The sequence below is a fragment of the Carcharodon carcharias genome, chromosome 7 (genome assembly GCF_017639515.1).
Source record: "Carcharodon carcharias isolate sCarCar2 chromosome 7, sCarCar2.pri, whole genome shotgun sequence".
In the NCBI taxonomy this organism is placed as follows: domain Eukaryota; kingdom Metazoa; phylum Chordata; class Chondrichthyes; order Lamniformes; family Lamnidae; genus Carcharodon; species Carcharodon carcharias.
Genome location: NC_054473.1, coordinates 11,168,189 through 11,191,615, shown reverse-complemented (window position 1 = coordinate 11,191,615; position 23,427 = coordinate 11,168,189). Strand labels below are relative to the sequence as shown.

The 23,427-nt window shown below is 48.1% G+C and overlaps 1 protein-coding gene across 1 annotated transcript in view; it reads right to left on the bottom strand.

Annotated features, from left to right (window-relative positions):
* Positions 1 to 23,427, bottom strand: part of plxna1b (plexin A1b) — a 538,027-nt gene that overhangs the window by 123,667 nt on the left and 390,933 nt on the right. The window contains exon 12 of the mRNA XM_041191009.1: positions 18,294 to 18,484. Within this exon, the coding sequence (XP_041046943.1) occupies positions 18,294 to 18,484 (191 nt within the window). The remainder of the gene's footprint in view (positions 1 to 18,293; positions 18,485 to 23,427) is intronic.

Genomic DNA, 23,427 nt, shown 5'->3' with positions numbered 1-23,427 from the left:
TCCGATCTGCATCACTTGTTCCTCTTAAGATCTTGAAAGCTGCGATCAAATCACTCCTTAATCTTTTAAATTCTAGAGAATATAACCCTGGTATAATGTTCTCCTTATAATTTGTTGATGCTTTTTGTCTTGCACTTGTCAGGACAATTCGCAAGAAAACGCCAATGTCATTGGAAACAACATACTTATACTGTGTAAGGAGAGAGCGCTGATTGGTTGTCAAGTGGACTCTGATTGGTTGAGGCGTTACCATGGAGAATGCACCAGTTGACAGTGACTGACAGATAACTGTCAAACATTGTTTAAAATTTAAACCAGGCAACTTGACTCTGATTGGACAAGACATTGCCCAGGGGAATGAACTAGCGAATGGCTGTCACTTATTTTGTTTAGCTGGAACATGGTCTTTCTATCTGCAAAGAACAGCGCCGTGTTTATTAATATACCTCACTTCCAGTGCACGCAAATGTGCCACAAAGCCAGCCTGACTGACAATCTTAAATTGGTTGTCAGCGTAATTCTTAGCTCACTGAGGATTATTTAGCAAATGTTGTTCAGCCGCGGAATCACATCTAACGCTGGACACTATGTTCTGAGTTTTGCAAACATGGGCTGGTTGGGTATGGTCTGTCCCTCGCCCATTGGGAACAGCCACTGGGACATGCTGCGTGATACAATCTGCCAGTCTTGAAACGTACGGCCTACGTGCCTAGCATCACACGGGCACTGAAATTCATATACCACATTACTCATTTGTGTGATAGGCAGAACCTGTTTTTGGCTTGACGGCAGCATCCCGTTAGTGGTAAATAACACTCATGCTGTTACTGCATAGTAGCAACGTGAAACAGCTAGCTTCACCTGTTGCTCAAATTTTTGATATACCTTGCCCTGCCAGGGTAATCCAATAGTACCGCAACCATAAGACATAGGCGCAGAAATTAGGCCATTCGGCCCATCGAGTCTGCTCCGCCATTCAATCATGGCTGATAAGTTTCTGTATCCTTTGATCCCCTTACCAATCAAGAACCTATCTATCTCGGTCTTAAATACAGTCAATGACCTGGCCTCCACAGCCTTCTGTGGCAATGAATTCCATAGATTCAACGCTATAAGATTGGCTTCAAAGGCAGCCTCGTAAATAGGGCCCGAGCCATTGCTCACCATGCAAGCTTGATGCTGAAATAGGGGCATCAAAGACATCCTGCAGGATTATGGCTACCCTGATCAGATCATTTCACTCTGTATATTGCGCAAACTCATGAATGGGCCCAAGGCCATCACTTTCGACCCTGAAAAGTGACCAGTCTGCCTCAGATTACCCTGAAAGGGCAAGGTATCTCAAAAATTGGAGCAAAAGGTGAAGCTAGCTGCACATCCCAAAGACTGGCGGTTTGTGTAAAACAGCATGTCCCTTCCGCTGTTCGCAATGGGCAGGGTACAGACCGTACTCAACCAGCCCGTACTTGCAAATCTCAAAATAGTGTCCTACTTTAGAGGTGATTCCACGATTGAACAAAATTTACTAAATAATCCTCACTGTGCTAAGAATTACACTGACAACCAATTCAAGATTGTCAGTTAGGCTCACTGTGTGGCGCATTTGTGTGTACTGGAAGCTACTTATATTAATACACAGGGCCCTGTTCTTTGCAGACAGAAAGAACATGTACCTGCATTGCACCTGTTTCAGCTAAACAGCCATTCGCTGGTTCATTTCCCAGGGCAATGTCTTGACAAATCAGAGTCAAGCTGCCTGGTTTAGATTTCAAACAATGCTTGGCAGTTAATTGCCAGTTGACATCAACTGGTGCATTCACCATGGCAATGCCTCTACCAGAGTCCACTTGCCAACCAATCAGCACTCTCTTCTCATACAGTATAAATATGTTGCTTCCCCTGACATGGGTATTTTCTTGCGAATTGTCCTGATGAGTGCAAGATGAAAAGCTTCGACAAAAAAATGTCTCTTTTTCAGCAATAGTCAAGTTCTGCGCAACCAAATGACTATCGCCTCATAATGTTAGCCTGGTCCTGACAAACCTACACCGCACTCCCACCAAGGCCAAAATATCCTTCCTCCGTGCGGTGCCCAGAACCTCTGACAGTGTTCGAGGTGTGATCTTACCAGGGTCTTGCGTAGAAGAGGCACGACTCCTGTCCTAAATAAAAGCAAACTACTGCGGGCGCTGAAAATCTGAAATAAAAACAGAAAGTGCTAGAAAGACCCAGCAAGGTCTGACAGCACCAGTTGAGAGAGAAACAGAGTTGACGTTTCGAGTCCGTATGACTCTTCTTCAGAGCTGTCTTGTTATCTTCTGTATTCTTGAGTTCTAGTCCTCTAGATATAAAGGCCAGGGTTCCATTAGCCTTTTTTGACTATTTACTGGACTTGCCCATGGCATTTTAATGATGTGTGTACTGGACTACACACCCCCCCCTCCCCCCAAGTCTCTTTAGACCTCTGCTATTTCTAGCTTTTCACCATTCAGAAAGCATCCTGTCCCATCCTTTTTAAGTCCAAAACGGGTACTTAAATTAGCCGACGTCGAAGTCCAATTGGCACCATGGATGCCCAAAATAGAACAACATTCTGATACTCGCGCATCGCAAAAAAAAGCCAAAAATGCACGGCAGCAGGAGCGTACCAGGAGTCGGCTGATTTGTGGATCACTGGACGTCTGATGAAACAGAAAGGAAATTCACCGAAGGCAGCTTCAATTACCGCACAGAGACAGGCTGACTGGAAACTCTGCATTCTTGACAGAGCTTCAAAGACTCTCTTAGACAAGCAAGATGTTTCATTCACTGTCAGTTTCAAGCAGCCAGGCTGGCCTGGGACTAACAGCATATCTCGCAAATTATTCTGTTTTTTTTTTTCTGTCGTTGTCGGGAAAAAAAAACACACAAAGGCATCACCGGCGACAGGACTGACGTTTCTCCCGAAGGTTATGCAGGATCCGAGCCTCGGTGGGGACTGTGGCAGGATTGAGCGATGCAGTGAGTTGGACAGTGACCTTTCACCTCGCTACCTGGATTCAAAGCAAACCCAGACTGCTAACATCAAAGCTTCTTCACAGATTATAGGATCACACGATAAAATAAGATGAGGGGAAGACGTGCGGTTTTCTCTCAGCTCAGCCACACAGACAAAAACCCCACATTCACTGGTCCTCTTCCTCTCACACATCCTGACCTGTTGGCATTCGATTCTTCCTTGGATTATTATAGAAGTTTTTTTTTGTCTCTAAATAAATTATCCGTCTGTATATAACCTCACACGTGAGCTCATACTGACGCAGCGCTGTTCTAAAGGAACATGATCGCACTGCACAAGTCGGGCAGTGGGATAGCAATCTCGCTCAGGGAGGAGCCTACACAGACAACAGGTGAAACAGGAGCTTTCTCTGTGAGCTGCATGAGGAGCTGGGCCGCCTGTAATTGCCGAGCGGTCAGATCTGGGGGGGGGTTTGCCAGGGCTCATTACCGCACGTGACCGGAAATCCTGGGGGAGGCGATCCAACATGACGACACAAGAAGCGAGTTTCGTTTCAAACCGAACAGCCTTGTCGAAACATTAGCCATGCTGAAAAGTCAGGAATGACTATTGCAGCCTGACCAAGGCTTCCAGTATGATCTCCAATCAACTCACATTGCACCTTCGCCATCGAGAGAGTACGATAGTTTTGGGAAAGTCCTGGCGAACTTGACCATGCCTACAAGTGTTGGCATTGTCTTGGATTGCCCAAGCACTCGCGCTTCCACTCAGTATATTGGGGTGGATGCAAGTCCCATTGCAGCTTGGCAGCTACGCTGGCAGTTCCATGTGCTACTGAGCTCAAGCTACAATGTGCAAGTGTCCTCTTTCTGGATGAGGTGTTAAACAGAGCCAATTCTCTGATGCCTTCAGCTGCCCAGGCCTTAAAACTCTAGGGTTCCTTCCCTCCAAAGCTCGCTCCTTCAGTTCTGTTGAAAGGTCATGAGGACTCGAAGCGTCAACTGTACTCTTCTCTGCCGATGCTGCCAGACCTGCTGAGTTTTTCCAGATATTTCTGTTTCTGTTTTTGTCTCTCCTTCAGGATGTTCCTTAAAATATTAAAATATTATATTTCTTGGATTAATCGCCTGCCCTAATATTTCTGTTTTTGACTTGGTGCCAAATTTTCTTCTCCCAGTGTCCTGGCCACTTAGAAAGGCAAGGGCAGCAGACGCATGGGAACACCACCACCTGGAAGTTCCCCTCCAAGCCACTCACCATCTTGACTTGGAAATATTTCGCCATTCCTTCACTGTCGCTGGGTCAAAATTCTGGAACTCCCTCCCTAACAGCACTGTGGGTGTAATTACCCCACATGGACTGCCGTGGTTCAAGAAGGCAGCTCACCACCACCTTCTCAAGGGCAATTAAGGATGGACAATAAATGCTGGCCCAGCCAGTGATGCTCATAGCCCATGTAGAGAATGAAAAAAACAATCTCTGTTCCATAAATTAGAGCTAATTAAGAATTTTTAAACATGTTTTTGGAAAGAGAAAAATTATGGGACAGGGAACAATTAAGATTTGATAATGAGCCTTTGCAAATCCCAAAGTGTAGAGAGAGAGGGAGAGAGATAGTGAGAGAAAGAGATAGAAAGAGAGTGATAAAGATGGAAGAGAAGGAGAGTTAGCAACTGTGGCGAGGCAGGACGGGGGGAACCAGGGAGAGAATTGGCTATTCAGATGAAACGCTTCATCTTGTAACCAGCCTGGGATTCAGACTGAAGTTCTCGATGGGCTTGCTCAGATAGGGGAGCGCTGATCCAATTTATGGACATCTGCTACATCTGGCAAGGACTGACAATCAGTTTGGAAATGGTGAAGTACAAAGCCAGGGCTGGATCCCCGGGGTAGATTGGCCTTCCTTCCTGTAACCAATCTCATGTTGTTCTCCTTGTCAAGCGAGATGGCTTCGGTCTATTTGAAGTGTCATGGTTACTGAGATGCATGGAAACGTGATTCATTAAACAGAATTATTCATAATGGAAAGACAGGTGTAGTTTGACAAAACAAATATTATGACTGATGAGCAGAGCTGTAACGGCCTCGTAATAACAATAATAGTATAATTATAGGTAATTTTACATCGCTTTGAACGCCAAGTCTTCATGCGACATACAGCTGTATCCTGCGAGCCAGGCATTCTGCTGGCTCTTGTTACTCTAACTAAGAGCGGACTGGAGCCAATATACTGAACCACTAATTCCACAAGACAAGGTCCGTTTGCACTATAAGTGGGATATATGGGATGCACTTAAGACCCACTTAACTGTACATCTGTTGAAGAATAGATTGGTAAGTCCAGTAGTGAAGTGCTGAAATTGTCTGCAACAAAATGCAGCTGAGGCTGGCAAAGTAGTGCGAGATGCTGGGCATGGGTTAGAACTCCCAGTCTCAAATGCCTTGTTGCAGGAGCCGCAGTGGGCGAACAGAAATCAGGCACTTCCTCACAGGGAGGAGAAAGGCGGAATAAATGAGAAGGAGGGTGAGAATGAGAAAGAGAAAAAGGCCAAGAGAACGAGAAAGAAAGAGAATGAGACAGCAAGAATTTCAGAGATAAGAGAGAGAGAGAGACAGTGAGAAAGAGAGAAAGAGAGAGAGGTAAAGAAAGAGAGGAAGATAAATCGCTGTTGGTAAGCGAGTGAACTCTTCCTTCCTCCCACCCATGCTCACTTCCTGAACAACACTGGCCAAAGCAGCTACCTGTTTTCTCAGCAGTGACATGATGTGTGTGGTATGAGGACAATGTGAGAGAAGTCAATGCAAAGTGAAGTTTCAGTGTGAGAAGTGGTCAGTTACAGGCAGCTCCACAGATTGTGTGTCGGACATGGCGTAGGGATATTATATGAATATTTTCAAAGCTACACGACCAGTCAGTTTACACGCTCAAAAGTGTTTAAATTAGAAATTTGTGATGAAAAATGCTAGATTGATGACACGCTGGGAACCAAACACTTTTTTTGGCGCCAGATTCTGAAACTCGTTTTAGAGGGGCCATTGAAAGCAAGTGACTTGGTCAACTTGAAGCCAAATTCCAGGCCAACACGCCAGTGCAATATTGAGGGAGTGCTGCACTGTCACAAGTTCCATCGTTTGGATGGAATGTTAAACCGAGGGCCGTCAGCCCTCTCTCTCAGGTCAACATCAACGACGGCCACTACTTGGAAGGAACAGGGCGAGTTCTCCAAAGCATCCTGGGACAATATCGACCCCTCGACCAACAACGTCGTCACATTGACTGACGAATGTGCGAGCTTGCTGTGCGCGAATTGGCTGTCACGTTTCCTACAACAGTGGCCAGGACTTTCCGGTGGTCAGGCAGGGAGGCCCGGGGGTGGGGGGGGGTGCGATCTGGAAGCTGCTCGCCAACTGCGATCGGGCTCCGGCCACGATTTCATGCCAGCTGGCTCCATTAACGGGCGCGCGCGCACACGCCCCAATGTTGAGCGCTGTCTGGGTGGGGCCGGGAGGAGGGGGCGAGCGCTGAGGTTCGTGGGTGCGCACAGTAAAAGCTCCCTGAGCCACAGAGCTGCCTCAGGGAGCTGAAGATTTTTTTTTTAAATTAAAAAAAAATAAAGGGGTTAAAAATAATGAAAACCTGTCCCCCCTCAGGTGACTCGGTCAAGGCCACTTAGCCTTTTCACCCGCCCGCTAACCATAAGGTTGGACGGGCAGCAAGAAATTTGAGTCAATTACTTCATTAAGGGCCCTTAATAGACCACTTAATTGTTAGCAGGTGCACTGCCGACTCCCGCGTGTGCTTGCCAACCCGAAATATCACGTGATAACGCCAGGACGTTCGTCTGACATCATCACATATCATTTTACGTTCATTAGAACAGAAGAAATAGGAACAGGAGTAGACCATTCAGCCCCGCGAGCCTGTTCCGCCACTCAATAAGATCATGGCTGATCTTCCTGTGTTTCGATTTCCACATTCCCATCTACTCCCGATAACCTTTGATTCCCTTGCCTGACAAGAATCTATCTACCTCTGCCTTAAAAATATTCAGTGACCGCGCCTCCACCACCTTCTGAGGCAGAGAATTCCAAAGTTGCACAACCCTCTGAGAGAAAAAAATTCTCCTCATCTCTGTCCAAAAAGGGTGACACTAATTTTAAACCAGTGCCCCCTAGTTCTGGACTCACCCACAAGAGGAAACATCCTTTCAACATCCACCTTGTCAAGGCCGTTCAGGATCTTGTATACTTCAATCAAATCACCCCTCACTCTTCTAACCTCCAGTGGAAACAAGCCCAGTCTGTCCAACCTTTCCTCATAAGACAACCCACTCATTCCAGGTATCAATCTAGTAAACCTCCTTTGAACCTCCTCCAACGCATTTACATCCTTCCTTAAATAAGGAGATTAAAACTGCACACTGTATTCAACGTGCAGTCTCACCAATGCCCTGTATAACTGAAGTATAACACCCTTACTTTTATGTTCAAACCCTCTCATAATGAAGGATAACATTCCATTAGCCTTCTTAATTACTTGCTGCACCTGCATGCTAACTATTTGTGACTCACGTACTAGTACATGCAGATCCCTCAGAATGATGCAGCTATTGTCCATTTAAGTCATTCTCTGCTTTTTTGTTCTTCCTGCCAAAGTGAACAACTTCACATTTTCCCACATTAAAGTCTATTTGTCAGGTCTTTGCCACTCACTCAATCTATCTAAATCCATCTGCAATCTCCTTATACCCGCTTCACAACATATTTTCCTACCTATCTTTGTGGCATCTGCAAATTTAGCTTTCACTCCCTTCATCTAAGTCATCGATGTAAATTGTAAAGAGTTGAGGCCCCAGTACAGATCCCTGTGGGACTCCACTCGTCACATCCTGCCGATCAGAAAAAGACCCATTTATGCATAATCTCTGCTTTCTGCCAACCAGCCAATCTTCTATCCATGCTAATATGTTATCCACTACACCATGCGCTTTAATTTTCGGAATAACCTTTGATGTTGCACCTTATCAAATGCCTTCTGGAAATCCAAGTACAATATGTCTACAGACTCCCCTTTATCCATTGTGCATGTTATTGCTTCAAAAAACTCCAATAATTTGGTTAAACATGATTTTCCTTTCACAAAACCATGCTGACTCTCTCCAATTGCCTTCAGCTCTTCTAAGTGCCCAGCTATAGCCTCCTTAATGATCAGTTCTAATAACTTCCCCACAACAAGTGTCAAGCTAACTGGCCTATAGTTTCCTGTTTTCTGCCTCCCTCTCTTGAATAGAGGGGTTACATTTGCTACTTTCCAATCTGATGGAACCTTTCCAGAATCTCACGAATTTTGGAAAATTAACACCAGTGCATCAACTACCTCATTAGCCACCTCTTTTAAGACCCTAGGTTGTAGTCCATCGGGACCTGGAGACTTGCCAGACCGCAGCTCCATCAGTTTACTCAGTACCATTTCCCTAGTGATTTCAATTTCACCAAGTTCCTTTCTCCCATTCACCTCCTGATTTGCAGCTATCACTGGAATATTTTTTGTATCCTCCATAATGAACACAGAAGCAAAATAATTGTTCACTTCTTCCACCATTTCCTTATTATCTACTATTAGCTCTCCACTGTCACTCTCTAGAGAGTCAACACTCACTTTACTTACTCTTTTCCTTTTTAAATTCCTGTAGAAACTCTTGCTACCCATTTTTAAGTTTCTAGCTAGCTTCCTCTCATACTCTAATTTCTTGCTAATTTCGTTCGGGTTGGGTGGGCATGTAACATTCTGCCCAGTGACGACATTTCAAAGGTACATTATCAGAGCAAAGCGCTTTGTGATGTCTTGATGTCATGAATATAGAAACCTTGGAAAATGAGGAAGCCATTTAGCCTCTTAAACCTGTTCTACCATTCAATGGGATCGTAGCTGACCTACGACCTAACTGTACATACCCATCTTCATCCCAGATCCCTCAATTCCTTTGGTTAAAAAGTATCTATGAGTCTTAAGATTTAAAATTAACAATTGATCTAGCATCAATTCCTACTTGTGGAAGAGTGTTCCAAATTTCTACCACCCTTATGTATGGAAGAGTTTCCTCATCCTATTCCTGAAAGGTCTGGATCTGACTTTCTGACTCTGTCCCCTCGTCCTAGACTCTGCAACCAGCTGAAATAATTTCCCTCCAGCTACCCTAACAGTTCCCCTTAATACCTTCAAAACTGTGTTCAAATAATCCTTTAACTTTCTCACTTCCAGGGAACACAACCCTACTTTGTCTAATCTTTCCTCGTAAATTAACCCTTGGAGTCCAGGTATCTTTTCTTCAGGAAAGGTTTTATATAAATGAGAGTTCATCCATTCTTTGGATTTGAACTCAGGTCCCAGTTATGAGAGGACACAGTACTTGGGCTGAGACATTAACAGGTACACAAAGAGTTCTGTTTGCAGCAGAAAGAATAAATGTTAATGCAAGCTGTTTCCGCGTAGCAAGTCAACAAATTCAGAGCCAGGGTGCTGAGTAGTGCGGAGGGTTAATGTCATAGAGGCAATATGGCACATAAAGAGGTCATTCAGCCCACTGAGCCCTCTCTGTAGAGCAATCCAGTCAGTTGCCTTCCTCTATCAGCAAGTCTATTTCCCCCAAGTGTCTATCCAATTTCTTTTTGAAATCATTGATCATCTCTGCTTCCACCATCCTCATTGGTAGCGAGTTCCAGGTCATTAGTAGCTGCTATGTAAAAAAGTTCTTCCTCTCCTCCCCCCAGCATCTCTTGCCCAAAACCTTAACTCTGTGTCCTCCTACCCCTCGTATCATCAGCTAGTGGGAATACCTTTGCTTTGGCCAGGATTTTCCTGCCCCACCAGTGTGGGGCCTGTCATGGGGGATATGCTGGGCCAGCTAGAAGTCCATTGACTTTTGGCAGGACTGGACGATCCTGGCGTCCACCTTATCTAAACCTGTCATAATATTGTGCACCTCTAACGGTCTCCCCTCAATCTCCTTTGCTCCAAGGAGAACATCATCAACTCCTCCGGCCCAACTTGGTAGCTAAATTCTCTCATCCCTGGAACAATTCTGGTAAATCTCCCATGCACCTTCTCAAAGGACCTTCACATCCCTAGGGGACTTCTTCCATCCCGGACCCACGTTCAAATCCAGTCCCGCCTCTCTCAAAAGATTTTGGACGGGTAGAAACCAACAGGAGAAATTTGCTTTCAAGTGTCAGGGTGCATTGACAAAGGGGAACCAATACATTCCCACTCCCTCAAAATCAGCCAAACACAGCAAACGCAGATACCCCTACAAAGGCCGCACGGAGCGGGTGCCCCTTGCACACCAGGCACCCCCGCAAGGGTCAACCCAAGGTTATTATGAGGAGGCGACAGAAGCGTGCGAGTAGAACGCACTCTGCAGACTTGTAGGATATAGAGAGACCCCCAGGTCTCTGCGCCAAATGGTCCAATGCAACACCAGATGACAAGCTGAAAGTGTTGTGCCAACAACAGAACAAGTGGAAGCAGGAGACAGCAAGAAAATAAAGTATCGGGCCCTGGGGCCTAAAATGAACAGTACAGAAGCAGAAATTCAGCTTGCTAGATAATTAGTTTCTGGGCGCGGATGGTTGGCGGGGGGGAAACCATTTCTTTGGTTTTAAAAGTCATAGAACTCTCCCAAGAATTAATTCTCCCCTCAGGTAACTGAATTTGTGTAGCTGTCAATGTTACTTTTCTCGAATCCACAATGCCCCCAGACTCTCTCAGCAAGTTCCAACATCCCTCAGCTCGGAGACCGGGGTAAAAAAAAAACACTTCAAAAACAAGGCTGAAAGTTAAAACTTTACAACAGAGGCTGTAAGTTGACAGAAGAGAAATTTAAAAACATGCCCGTTCCATCCTTTATAAAAGGAAACATTCCACACACAGGAAAGGGGGAAGAAAGGAATGGCAGAGAGAGGGAAAGCAATTTTTCATTACAATTAGTAAAAGCATCGTTGTATTAAATCCATCATGATACGTAATGGGTTGAGAACCTGCTTCCACTCACAGGGAAAGACAACAGAACGACTTGCACTTGCCGAGCGCTTTGCACGACCACCGAACATCTCAAAGCGCTTTGCAGCCAATGAAGTGCTTTTGAAGTGTGATCGCTGTAGTAATGAAGGAAAGGCGGCAGCCAATTTGCGCATAGCAAGATCCCACACACAGCAGTGTGACAAAGGTCAGGTAATCTGTAAGTTTTTTAAATGATGTTTATTGTACCATAATATTGGCCAGGTCACGGTGGTGGGTGGGTGGGTGGGTGGGTGGGGGGGGTGGGTGGGGGGGGGGGGGGAGAACTCCCAAGCTCTTCTACAAAACAGTTTTTTAAAATTTATTCTTTCATGGGATGTGGGTGTCACTGGGCAAGGCCAGCATTTGCTGCCCATCCCTAATCGCCCTTGAACTGAGTGTCTTGCTAGGCTATTTCAGAGGGTAGTAAAGAGTCAACCACATTGCGTGGGTCTTGAGTCACATGCAGGCCAGACCAAGTAAGGATGGCAGATTTCCTTCCCTAATGGGACATTAGTGAACCAGATGGGTTTTTACAATCAATGATTGTGTCATGGTCATCATTACTGAAACTAGTATTCAATTCCAGGTTTTTTTTTTAGTTTTTTTTTTAAATTTACAATACCATGGGATCTTTTACATGGACCCATGCAGAGAAATGGGGCCTCCATTGAACATTTCATCCAAAAGATGGTATCTCTGACAGTGCAGCACTCCCTCAGGGTGTCTGCCTTGAATTTTGTGCTTGAGGCCTGGAATGGGACATGAACCCAGAAACTTGTGACGCAGAGGCAAGAGTGCTACCCACTGAGTCACACCTCACACACTCAACTTAAAAAGATTTTATTCTGTTCGTTTGCACCAGGTGCCCGAGGAAGGAGCTGAGCCGTTCAATTCAAGTACAAATTACCTTCAAAATGTATTTGCTTGGCAGCTTTTACTTTGAAATAACCATTGCTTAGATTTTCTTGGTCCAAGTCAGGTTATTTGAAATGATTTTTCTATCGCTTCAAAGAGAGACATGTGGCTGAAGCATTTTATCCTGCGCTAACCCGGACAAACACAAGAATACCAAATTTCAAACGATCACAACAATTTATACTTCAGGAGAAATGGGTGCTGATTGGTTGGAAGTCGACTCCAATCGGCCGGGGCGTTGCCTTGGAGAAGGCAACGGGGAATCTGTAGGCTCCCTAAGCTCCTGGGTAATTCAAAGAAGTTACAAGGCTTGAACATATTCCTTTTGTTTGCAGAGACCAGGTCCCCATGGATGACTATATGTTGCATCTAGCAAGTATAAATGAGCCACGGTACGAGCTTGACTGATTACCCTAACTTGGTTGTTAGTGTAGGTATTGGTGCACTCAGGATTGCTCAGCCAGTGCTGTCCAATCACAGAATCACATCTAACAGTTGACATTTTGATTTTTATTCTGTTTTTCTATCTGTCCTATTAAAATCAGAACGTCTATCTGCAACATTCCAAGTGACATAGTCAAGTCAGATAGCTTCCAATACACTGGAAGAAAGGGAACACACAAGGTTAGTTACTTACACTACAGCTGCAATGGTTAAGAGCAAACTCTTCATTACTCGCTACTTCAAATCATCAGCTACACTTAACCGCTGCTATCAAACATTTGTTGCATTATGGCAAATATTTGTTGTTTCTAATACTTTTTAAGACAACTGTTTCCTAATTCAAGTTCAAGTTCAATAAAGTGTCAGCTGTGGTTAACACACTCGCCTTGGAATCAGAAAGCTGGGGGCTCAAGCCTCATTCCAAAGGCTTGAGCATAGGATCTGGCTGACACTCCGAGTGCGGTGCTGAGAGAGTGCCACGCTGCTGGAGGTGCCACCTATCGACGAGACGTTAAACCCGGCTTCCCTTCTGCCCTCTTGGGCGGATGTAAAAGATCTGGTGAATTTTCCAATATTTATCACTCCCACAACACGATCGGGTCATTGAGTCACTTGTCACACGCTTGTCTGTGGGAGCATGCTCTGTGCAAATTGGCAGCTGCGTTTCCTGCGCTACAATGGTAACTGCACTTAACAGCAGACTTTTTTTGGACAGAGAGCACTTTGCTGGCGTGAAAGGCACAATCCAAAAGTACATCCTTCTTCCTGTTAGTGTCGTTCCCAAAGGTGAGGAGAATCATACGACAGCACACGATTAAATCCAGCGCTGATGTGGACAAAAAAAACTTGCATTTCTATAGCGCCTTTCACAACCTCAGTGTCCCAAAGCATTTCACGCCGACGTGCTTTTCGAAGTGTGGCTGCTTTTGAGATGAGTTGAAGCTTTCCTCTTCTCCTTCGCTGGGTGCCACAAAGTTACCTCAACGTCTGACTGAAAAGTGATTTTCAATGAACTGGAATTCACTTAAGCAAAGCCAAAAATATCCAGTAATAAAAAATAAAGGACAGCTGCTGTTTGGGACATGTTTGGAATTGAAGGGTGGGAGGAAGAAAACTCATTGATCGTTCCCTAAATAGCTGCTGAGTGTCTCCCTTAAGAAAATGCTGTTTTCAGAAATTCTAAGTGCGAAAAGGATTTGCTTTCAAATTGTACCATTGAATCTGCATTGCAACCATCATTACTCTTCAAAAACCAAAGTACTTCATTGGCTGTAAGGATCTCTGTACCATTCCAAGAACATAAAAAATATAAACATACGAACAAGGAGCAGGAGTAGGCCATTCAGCCCTTCGAGCCTGCTCCGCCATTTAATAAGATCATGGCTGATCTGACATTAACTGACATCCCAATAACCTATCACCCCCTGTGCTTACCAAGAATCTATCCACCTCTGCCTTGAAAATATTCAAAGACTCTGCTTCCACCACCTTTTCAGAAAGAGAGTTACAAAGTCGCACGACCCTCTGAGAGAAGAAATTTCACCTCATCTCTGTCTTGAATGGGCGACCCCTTATTTTTAGACTGTGACCTCCCCCCCTAGTTCTAGATTCTCCCACAAGGGGAAACATCCCCTCCACATCCACCCTGTCAAGACCCCTCAGGATCTTATATGTTTCAATCATGGCATCTCTTACTCTTCTAAACTCCAGCGGGTGCTATAGAAATGCAGGGTCTTTTCTTTTTAGGTAGGATCCTTTGCCATTTGTGCTCATTTCATGGGTTCCATTGGCTGCAGTTCAAATCGGTCCAATCGTTTAGTCCAAATAACACAGATCGGACATCGACATGAAAATATTGACAGAAAATGGGCCCCCTTGCATTGAGAATCCAATGTATAAGAATGGAGGAAGGCGGGGGAGGGGGCGGGGGAGGTGCAAGGTATGGGGTTTGTGGGGCGGGGGAGGACAGGAGTACGGTGTGGGCTGGTGGGTGAGGGTGCAAGGGGTGGTAGGGCCCCCGGGAAGTCCAACAGCACTCTCATGCCTCCATATGTTAGCGCAGTGGCCCATCTCGTGCTATTTACAGGTTTCACTTGTAACACAAAAACGCTACTGGCTAAAAATACTGGCTAATACAGAAAAGGAAGAAGCCTTTCCATCTTTCCTGAGTGTATTACATCAATACTGCTTTCAACCTGGTTCTCCGAGAGCAATCTATATCCACAGATGAATCATTCCATCACCAGTGATTCCCTGGTAACACAGTGAGCTGCACAATGAATGTCAGCGCTTTTAGCATTAATGAACTGGCTTCTATATTATATATATATATATATATATATATATATAATATTAATAAAACTGGAAGTTGTGTTGAATAAATGACAGAAGTTGCATTAACCAGAGTGTGGATCTAAACTGATTGGCCAAAATAGAAGTGACAGGAGGAAAAGCTTTGACATAAAAAGTGGTTGATTGAAACATGCTGCTTGCTAGGATGGTAGAAGGTTGAGGGGAAAGAGAGTGGGGGGTGGTGAAGAGAGAGTAGGGGGAGAGACAGAGGAGGGGGGCAGAGAGAGTTGGGGGGGAGAGAGAGAGTGAGTGGGGGGGAAAGAGAGAGAGTGGGGGGGAAAGAGAGAGAGTGGGGGGGAAAGAGAGAGAGTGGGGGGGAAAGAGAGAGAGTGGGGGGGAAAGAGAGAGAGTGGGGGGGAAAGAGAGAGAGTGGGGGGGAAAGAGAGAGAGTGGGGGGGAAAGAGAGAGAGTGGGGGGGAAAGAGAGAGAGTGGGGGGGAAAGAGAGAGAGTGGGGGGGAAAGAGAGAGAGTGGGGGGGAAAGAGAGAGAGTGGGGGGGAAAGAGAGAGAGTGGGGGGGAAAGAGAGAGAGTGGGGGGGAAAGAGAGAGAGTGGGGGGGAAAGAGAGAGAGTGGGGGGGAAAGAGAGAGAGTGGGGGGGAAAGAGAGAGAGTGGGGGGGAAAGAGAGAGAGTGGGGGGGAAAGAGAGAGAGTGGGGGGGAAAGAGAGAGAGTGGGGGGGAAAGAGAGAGAGTGGGGGGGAAAGAGAGAGAGTGGGGGGGAAAGAGAGAGAGTGGGGGGGAAAGAGAGAGAGTGGGGGGGAAGGAGAGAGAGTGGGGGGGAAAGGAGAGAGAGTGGGGGGGAAGGAGAGAGAGTGGGGGGGAAGGAGAGAGAGTGGGGGGAGGGGAGAGAGAGTGGGGGGAAGGAGAGAGAGTGGGGGGAAGGAGAGAGAGTGGGGGGAAAGAGAGAGAGTGGGGGGAAGGAGAGAGAGTGGGGGGAAGGAGAGAGAGTGGGGGGGAAAGAGAGAGAGTGGGGGGGAAAGAGAGAGAGTGGGGGGGAAAGAGAGAGAGTGGGGGGGAAAGAGAGAGAGTGGGGGGGAAAGAGAGAGAGTGGGGGGGAAAGAGAGAGAGTGGGGGGGAAAGAGAGAGAGTGGGGGGGAAAGAGAGAGAGTGGGGGGGAAAGAGAGAGAGTGGGGGGGAAAGAGAGAGCGCGGGGGAAAGAGAGAGCGCGGGGGAAAGAGAGAGCGCGGGGGGAAGAGAGTGCGCGGGGGGAAGAGAGTGCGGGGGGAAGAGAGTGCGGGGGGAAGAGAGTGCGGGGGGAAGAGAGTGCGGGGGGAAGAGAGTGCGGGGGGAAGAGAGTGCGGGGGGAAGAGAGTGCGGGGGGAAGAGAGTGCGGGGGGAAGAGAGTGGCGGGGGGGAAGAGAGTGCGGGGGGAAGAGAGTGCGGGGGGAAGAGAGTGCCGGAGGGCAAGAGAGTGGGGGAAGAGAGGCGGGGGGAAGAGAGTGCGGGGGGAAGAGAGTGCGGGGGGAAGAGAGTGCGGGGGGAAGAGAGTGCGGGGGGAAGAGAGTGCGGGGGGAAGAGAGTGCGGGGGGAAGAGAGTGCGGGGGGAAGAGAGTGCGGGGGGAAGAGAGTGCGGGGGGAAGAGAGTGCGGGGGGGAAGAGAGTGCGGGGGGGAAGAGAGAGAGGGGGGGAAGAGAGTGCGGGGGGGAAGAGAAGTGCGGGGGGAAAGAGAGTGCGGGGGGGGAAGAGAGTGCGGGGGGAAGAGAGTGCGGGGGGGAAGAGAGTGCGGGGGGGAAAGAGTGCGGGGGGGAAGAGAGTGCGGGGGGGAAGAGAGTGCGGGGGGAAGAGAGTGCGGGGGGAAGAGAGTGCGGGGGGGAAGAGAGTGCGGGGGGGAAGAGAGTGTGGGGGGGAAGAGAGTGTGGGGGGAAGAGAGTGTGGGGGGGAAGAGAGTGTGGGGGGAAGAGAGTGTGGGGGGGAAGAGAGTGTGGGGGGGAAGAGAGTGTGGGGGGGAAGAGAGTGTGGGGGGGAAGAGAGTGTGGGGGGGAAGAGAGTGTGGGGGGGAAGAGAGTGTGGGGGGGAAGAGAGTGTGGGGGGGAAGAGAGTGTGGGGGGAAGAGAGTGTGGGGGGAAGAGAGTGTGGGGGGAAGAGGAGTGTGGGGGGGAAGAGGAGTGTGGGGGGGAAGAGGAGTGTGGGGGGGAAGAGGAGTGTGGGGGGGAAGAGAGTGTGGGGGGAAGAGAGTGTGGGGGGAAGAGAGTGTGGGGGGAAGAGAGTGTGGGGGGAAGAGAGTGTGGGGGGAAGAGGAGTGTGGGGGGAAGAGAGTGTGGGGGGAAGAGAGTGTGGGGGGAAGAGTGTGTGGGGGGAAGAGTGTGTGGGGGGAAGAGTGTGTGGGGGGAAGAGTGTGTGGGGGGAAGAGAGTGTGGGGGGAAGAGAGTGTGGGGGGAAGAGAGTGTGGGGGGAAGAGTGTGTGGGGGGAGCAGGCGGAGAGAGAGAGAGAATGGGGGAAAGAGCGAGAGCACAAGAGCATGAGAATGAGCCCAGCTTTCAATCTACCAAGCTTTACACTTCTCTGAATCACCCATCACCCTTCTTGTCAGCCCCACTTTGTGTAACAAAATTGAACACGTCATTTCTATCATGAGCCTATCCTCAGCTGATAGGAGCAAACATCACAAGAGTTGAGAGAATCTAAACAAGGCACTTTGTGGTGTGCAGTTTACTCATTGAAAAGCACTATTAAAACACAAATTGTTGTCTCTCAATTTAAAAAAAGTGACAGAAGCCATCACGCTTTTGCATATTTTTGCTGCCTTTCAAATGCTAATGAATTCACTGATTTGGCCATGGTTTAGATCATCAAAGGCTGTGAACTAGCTGGGACAGCATTAGTAATATATATAGCAAAGGCCTGAATGTAGGCCGCATTAATAAATGGCTGCATTTTGTCAAACTGCTGTGTTCACTTTAACCAAGACATTTGCCTTGTCTGTCTTGTCATGCTAACCCTTTAGATATGGGCGAGAGCTGCTGCCTTCAACACAAGTGAACCTTTCATTATCCTGTCACATGCATTTCCCACTGCACGGAATAACTACGCAAGGAGCCTTTGCTTAAAGTCATTAGCCCGCAGCTTTGGTGTGGGGTAGTTTGGAGGTGCCCCCACACAGAGCAGTTGGAGATGGGGACAGTAGCATAATGGTAACGTTACTGGGCTAGTAATCCAGAGGCCTGGGTGAAGTTCAAATCCAACGTTGTAGCTGGGAGATTAATAAAATCTGGAAAAATGCTAGTGTCGGTAATAATGATCAGGAAACTACTGATTGTCATTAAAAACCCATCTGGGTCACTAATGTCCTTTAGGGGAAGGAAATCTGCTGTCCTTACCTGGTCTGGCCTACACGTGACTCCAGACCCACAGCAACGTGGTTGACTCTGAACTGCCCACTGCAATGACCTAGTAAAACCACTCAGTTGTAGCCGGCTCACTACCACCACCACCTGCTCAAGGGCTGTTAGGGATGGGCAAACATATGCTGGACGCTCATATCCCCAGAACGATTTCAAATATAATTAACGTTGCTGAAGTGACGTACCTTGGTGATCTTCGGGTCGGTGCATCTGCTGTTGGCGCTGCGTTGGTGCATCCAGTTGCTTGCCGGAGCCTGGCAGTCCTGCCGGAGCATGCACTTCTTCTCCTGCACGCACCAACCGCACTCAAACTTTGGATCGGCTTTTAGACACAGACCGCAGCTCTCCCGGAGGGCGGTGCACTTGTAGAGGTGAGCTGGGGGGAGGCGGGGATTGGTAAAGAGGGAGAACAGGAAGGGAAAACAAGTGTTACAAGGTTCCAGTGATGGTTAGTGAACCAATATTGACAGAGAGAGAGAGAGAGAGAGAGGGGAGGAGGAGGTGGGGGTGGGGAGAGAGGGGGAAGGGAAAGAGGGGGGAGGGAGGGAAGGGGGGCAGGAGAGGGGGGGGGTAAGGGGGGTAAGTGGGGGAGGGGAGGGGGAAGGAATAAGGGAGGGGGAAGGGGTGAGAGAGGGGAGGGGGTAAGAGAGGGGGAGGGGGTAAGAGAGCGGGGAGGGGGAGGGAGTAAGAGAGGGGGGAGGGAGTAAGGGAGGGGGAGGGCTTAAGGGAGGGGGAGGGGAGGGAGTAAGAGAGGGGGGAGGGAGTAAGAGAGGGGGAGGGGTTAAGGGAGGGGGAGGGGGAGGGAGTAAGAGAGGGGGGAGGGAGTAAGGGAGGGGGAGGGGTTAAGGGAGGGGGAGGGGGAGGGAGTAAGAGAGGGGGGAGGGAGTAAGGGAGGGGGAGGGCTTAAGGGAGAGGGAGGGGGAGGGAGTAAGGGAGGGGGAGGCGGTAAGGGAGGGGGAGGGGGTAAAAGAGGGGGGAGGAAATAAGAGAGGGGGAGGGAATAAGAGTGGGGGAGGGAGTAAGAGAGGGGGAGGGGTTAAGGGAGGGGGTAAGGGAGAGGGAAGGGAGGGGGGAGGGGCAAGTGAGGGGGGAGGGGGGAGGGGGAAGGGGGAAGGGGGAAAGGGAGGGCGAGGAGGGAGGGAGAGGGGGTAGGGGAGGGGGGAACGGAGGGAGGGGGTAAGGGAGGGAGCGGGAGAGATGGAGGGGGAGAAAGAGGAAAACAGGAAGTCAATGGGAACACTTCGTCCACATGATCAGACTCATTGAGGCCTCCCAACTCTCTGGCCCCATCACTGAAGTTCATTCAAGTGCACTGCAGCTGTAACCTACAACAGCCTGTGCTATGAAAGAGGGGTTTGAGTCTTTGCCTGACACAAATGATAAACCAAGACTAAACATAAATAATACATTTTTTTTCTGTATCACTTTGGACAGTTGCAGGCCCATTCACGCCACAAGCGAGTCTTTCTACATCACACGTTAACCAGCTCTATAATCCAACGCAGACACTCAGTGCTAACTTTGACCAGGCAGACTGGTTTATTGATTAGACCTGCAGTGATTGATTTGGCCCTAGAGACTGTTGACAACGCTGCAGGCCACTGTCCTAATGGACAGGGGGACTAGAGTGGGTGTCCCAGCTGAGCGATTAGCTTCCGTGAGCCCTGTATTGATGAGCCGCAAAGTCAAACTCGAGTGTGCGTTGTGGTTACAGGCCCCTGGATCCTGCACAGAGCTAGTTTCCGCTCAGGCAAGTGTGTCGCTATAGGGTAGAAATCTGCAATCCAACATGGACAAGGTGAAACTCTTATTTGTGTGGGACTCGGAGCAGCTTGGTGAGGAGACACAAGCACAGGGTTTTAGTATGCAGGCTCCGCATCCTATTTGACCGGACAGAATTTAATTGTGCCTTTGCAATAATTAGCGAACAAAGCTGCATAATTCGCTATTAATTGTTTGAAAGCAGCAACGCCCCCCCAAATCAAGGATACATTTTTAAAACTATTCATTACAGAAGCGATTAGCACAATGCGGGCAAGAAATTCAACCTTGCAGGAATTCTGCTGTGAAATTCTGAGTCACAGCTTGCTGAACAAACTTCACTCTGTTACACACAGGGCACAGATTCCAGCAACCACTACTATCGCTTTACACGAAACACTGGCATCACCAAACCCTCCCCTTCTGGTGTATATAAGCCGCTCCGCTTCCTGATATGCACTAGCCCTTCCCTTTCCTGGTGTACACCACTGTTCATTCAGAACATACAAACACAAGATCGAGCCTGCTCTGCCATTCATTATGATCGTGGCTGATCTTGGGCTTCAACTCCACTTTCTCACCTACTCCCCATTATCTCTTAATTCCCTGAGACACCAAAAACTGTCTATCCCACAGCCTTAAATATATCCAACAATGGAGCATCCACAGCCCTCTAGGGTAGAGAATTCCAAACATTCACCACCCCTTGAGTGAAGAAATTTCTCCTTATTTCGGTCCTAAATCAACCTCTTATCTTGAGACTGTGCCCCCTGTGTCTTAGACTGCTACAATGGGATACAATATCTCAGTGTCAACCCTGTCAAACCCCTATATTATCCTCTCCTCTGTCTTTGGAATCCGAGGGGTGACCACTTGCCCTTCATAAATACCCTTGCCTCACCTGGCTGAACCTAATTCTAATGCACCTTACAAACTTGCCTCCTGCTCTCCCTTACAAGTAGGCAAATCTTGTATGGCACATCATTGACAATTTTGCCAATACTGGATACAGGCCTAAAAAGATCTTGTAATCAACAAGGTCCATCGCTTCCTCAAAAATCTATAGTAACTTTTAGCCAACAGCTCCCTCTGGGCTCACCAACTCTGTTGCACGTCTTACTGGAGGGTTCATCACATAACATCACATCCAACTGCCTCCCTTTCCCTCTACTGTCTTCCCAACACATTCTTCCACCTTCCCAGCCAATTACTGTAAGGAGTAAAAAACCAAGTGGATGAATTTTGACTTTCGGTCAAACAGCCCTTTTCTCTCCTTCACCCATAAAGTGTTCAGAATGAATTTTCAATCACAACCATGGCCTGGAGGTGAATCTTCAATCTCTGGAGACTCCAGGCCAAGCTGGAGGGTTGGGGACCACATATCTCCATCCCTCCCGGACAGCAGATACTTCCCACCGTTGCCAAGTATTTCATACGGCTCAACATTATCAAAGGCCTTGTGAGACTGTTGGGGAAAAAAAACAGCACATAGAGTCTGAGCAGGAGAGTAAAGGATTACTTCACCCAGCAGGTTATGAATGAAAACAGTAAACATGACGGAACAGTTGGCGTTCACAGTTTTTCACTGCTGATAGCCAATTCCTTCTCCCGCCATACCTCTCTAACGCATCATATTTTTCTCTCATGGAAAACAGGGGCAATGTCAGCCTTTCCTCATGGTTTGGTACACAACAAATTCATGTGGAAGGCTAACAACTCTGATTGGATGCATTTCTGGAAGACTGTTGTCATTGACCCCCCCCCCCCCCACCCCCCCACACCCTGCCAGACCTGCACCTCCCGTCACTGCTCACCGACACCCTTCACCTCAGCGGCACACAGCCAACAGGAACTTAAACAGACTCTTCATCACTTGGTCCGATAATTCTTATATGCCAGAGTTGGCTGTTTCTAACCCCACCACCACCACCACCACCTCCAATGACTAATAGATACAAGCGTTCAAAGACAATTAAAGCGAAAGCACCACTTCATTTTAACCTCCCTCAACGAGTATTTTCCAGAGTTGCTTTTCAGCAGCATCTTTGTACAAAACAGAGGTTGTAGCTAGTTTTGAGTTTGTCTAAGGTAACCTTTGCATAATTAAAACCAGCTGTGTAAAGGAAAGCTTTAACTACATTAACATTCCTACAAAAATAGTCAACTACTTTACAGGTCGCAACAACTCGGGCTGATTTGCACCACCGCATCTCTCAGAGCCCCCACAGGCACGATTCTTGGCTGTTAGCTCTAACGGACCGGGCTAGGAGCTCATTCGTCAGTCGCTGGGAAGGGAAAATCCCCCCCCTACCCTCCCACCCCCCACCGGCCTAATTTCATAATCAAGGGGGCCTTGTGTGAGCGATAGTGGTTCAAGCCTGGCCTTTCAGCTGGCACGTTGCCAACTGCTGAGCCAAACAGGTTAAGGATGAAAACAGCGAGCACGGCAAGACAGTTTGCGCCCGCGGTTTCATATTGCTGGCAGCCGGTCCCTTCCCCCGTCCATAGCGCATTAAATTTTCCCCTCTGTGGTGTAGAAAAGGGAGAGAGATGTCAACCTTCCTTCGCAGTCTGTGACCCAACATCGTCAGGTGAAAGGTTGCCGCCAACTCCGGTTGGATATATTTCTGGAGGTTCTGCCTCATTACCTCCGACCTCCAATCACCTCATGTCTGCCCTCCTGCCATTGACCACCCAACACCATTTGCCTCAGTGTTAGCTGGGAAGAGACTTTCAGCACCCAAGTAGATGGTTCTTTACTGTCAGAATCAGCCTTTACTTGCCCACTCCCAACGTCCAATAGCTAATTAACAAAAGCATTCAGAGAAAATTAAAGCGTCAGTGCCACTTTATTTTAAACACAACCCCACCCCCACCCACCCCCTCTCAGCCAAATTCAATGATTTTTTTCTTCAGGGTTGCTTTTGGTCAGTGGACGGAATTATTCCAGATTTGCACTAAGTGTGGTAGTGGCCGGGTAAAAGGACATTTTACCCACCGGGCCGCAATGCCACTTTTTCCCACCACATCGTCCCAAACCCGCTGCGTTCATTATGCATTCCCAGGAAACACGCTGTTTCGATGGCAGGCGGCCCCCAATTTGCCCCTCACGCCATCACCTCGCTGCTTCATCACGCCAGGCGCCACATTTAAAGTACAGCCCCGCTCAGAGCTTCCAGCCCAGGGCGGCTGTAAAGAAGACATGGCCCCAAAAAGGCAAGAAGACTTCAGCCCTCGAGCACCTGTTGGACACCATGGAGGCGCCCGCTGTGATGTCCTCTGGCCGCAGATGGAGCCAGTTACATACCCACTCCGGCTTGGAGGGCGATGGCAATGGTGATCGGTGCGAATGTTGCACAGGAGAGGCAGAGAAGAGCTGGCCTTCCAATGAATGATCTCATCCATGCTGCCAGGGTATGGCAAACATCTCATCACACAACTCACACACTCAAAACCCACCACACGTTCACTGGCAACTCACTCACTGTCACCTCAAGGGACATCATCACCCATTCACCTGTCCACCTGACCTCATCCCCTCTGGAGGCTGCCTCCTCA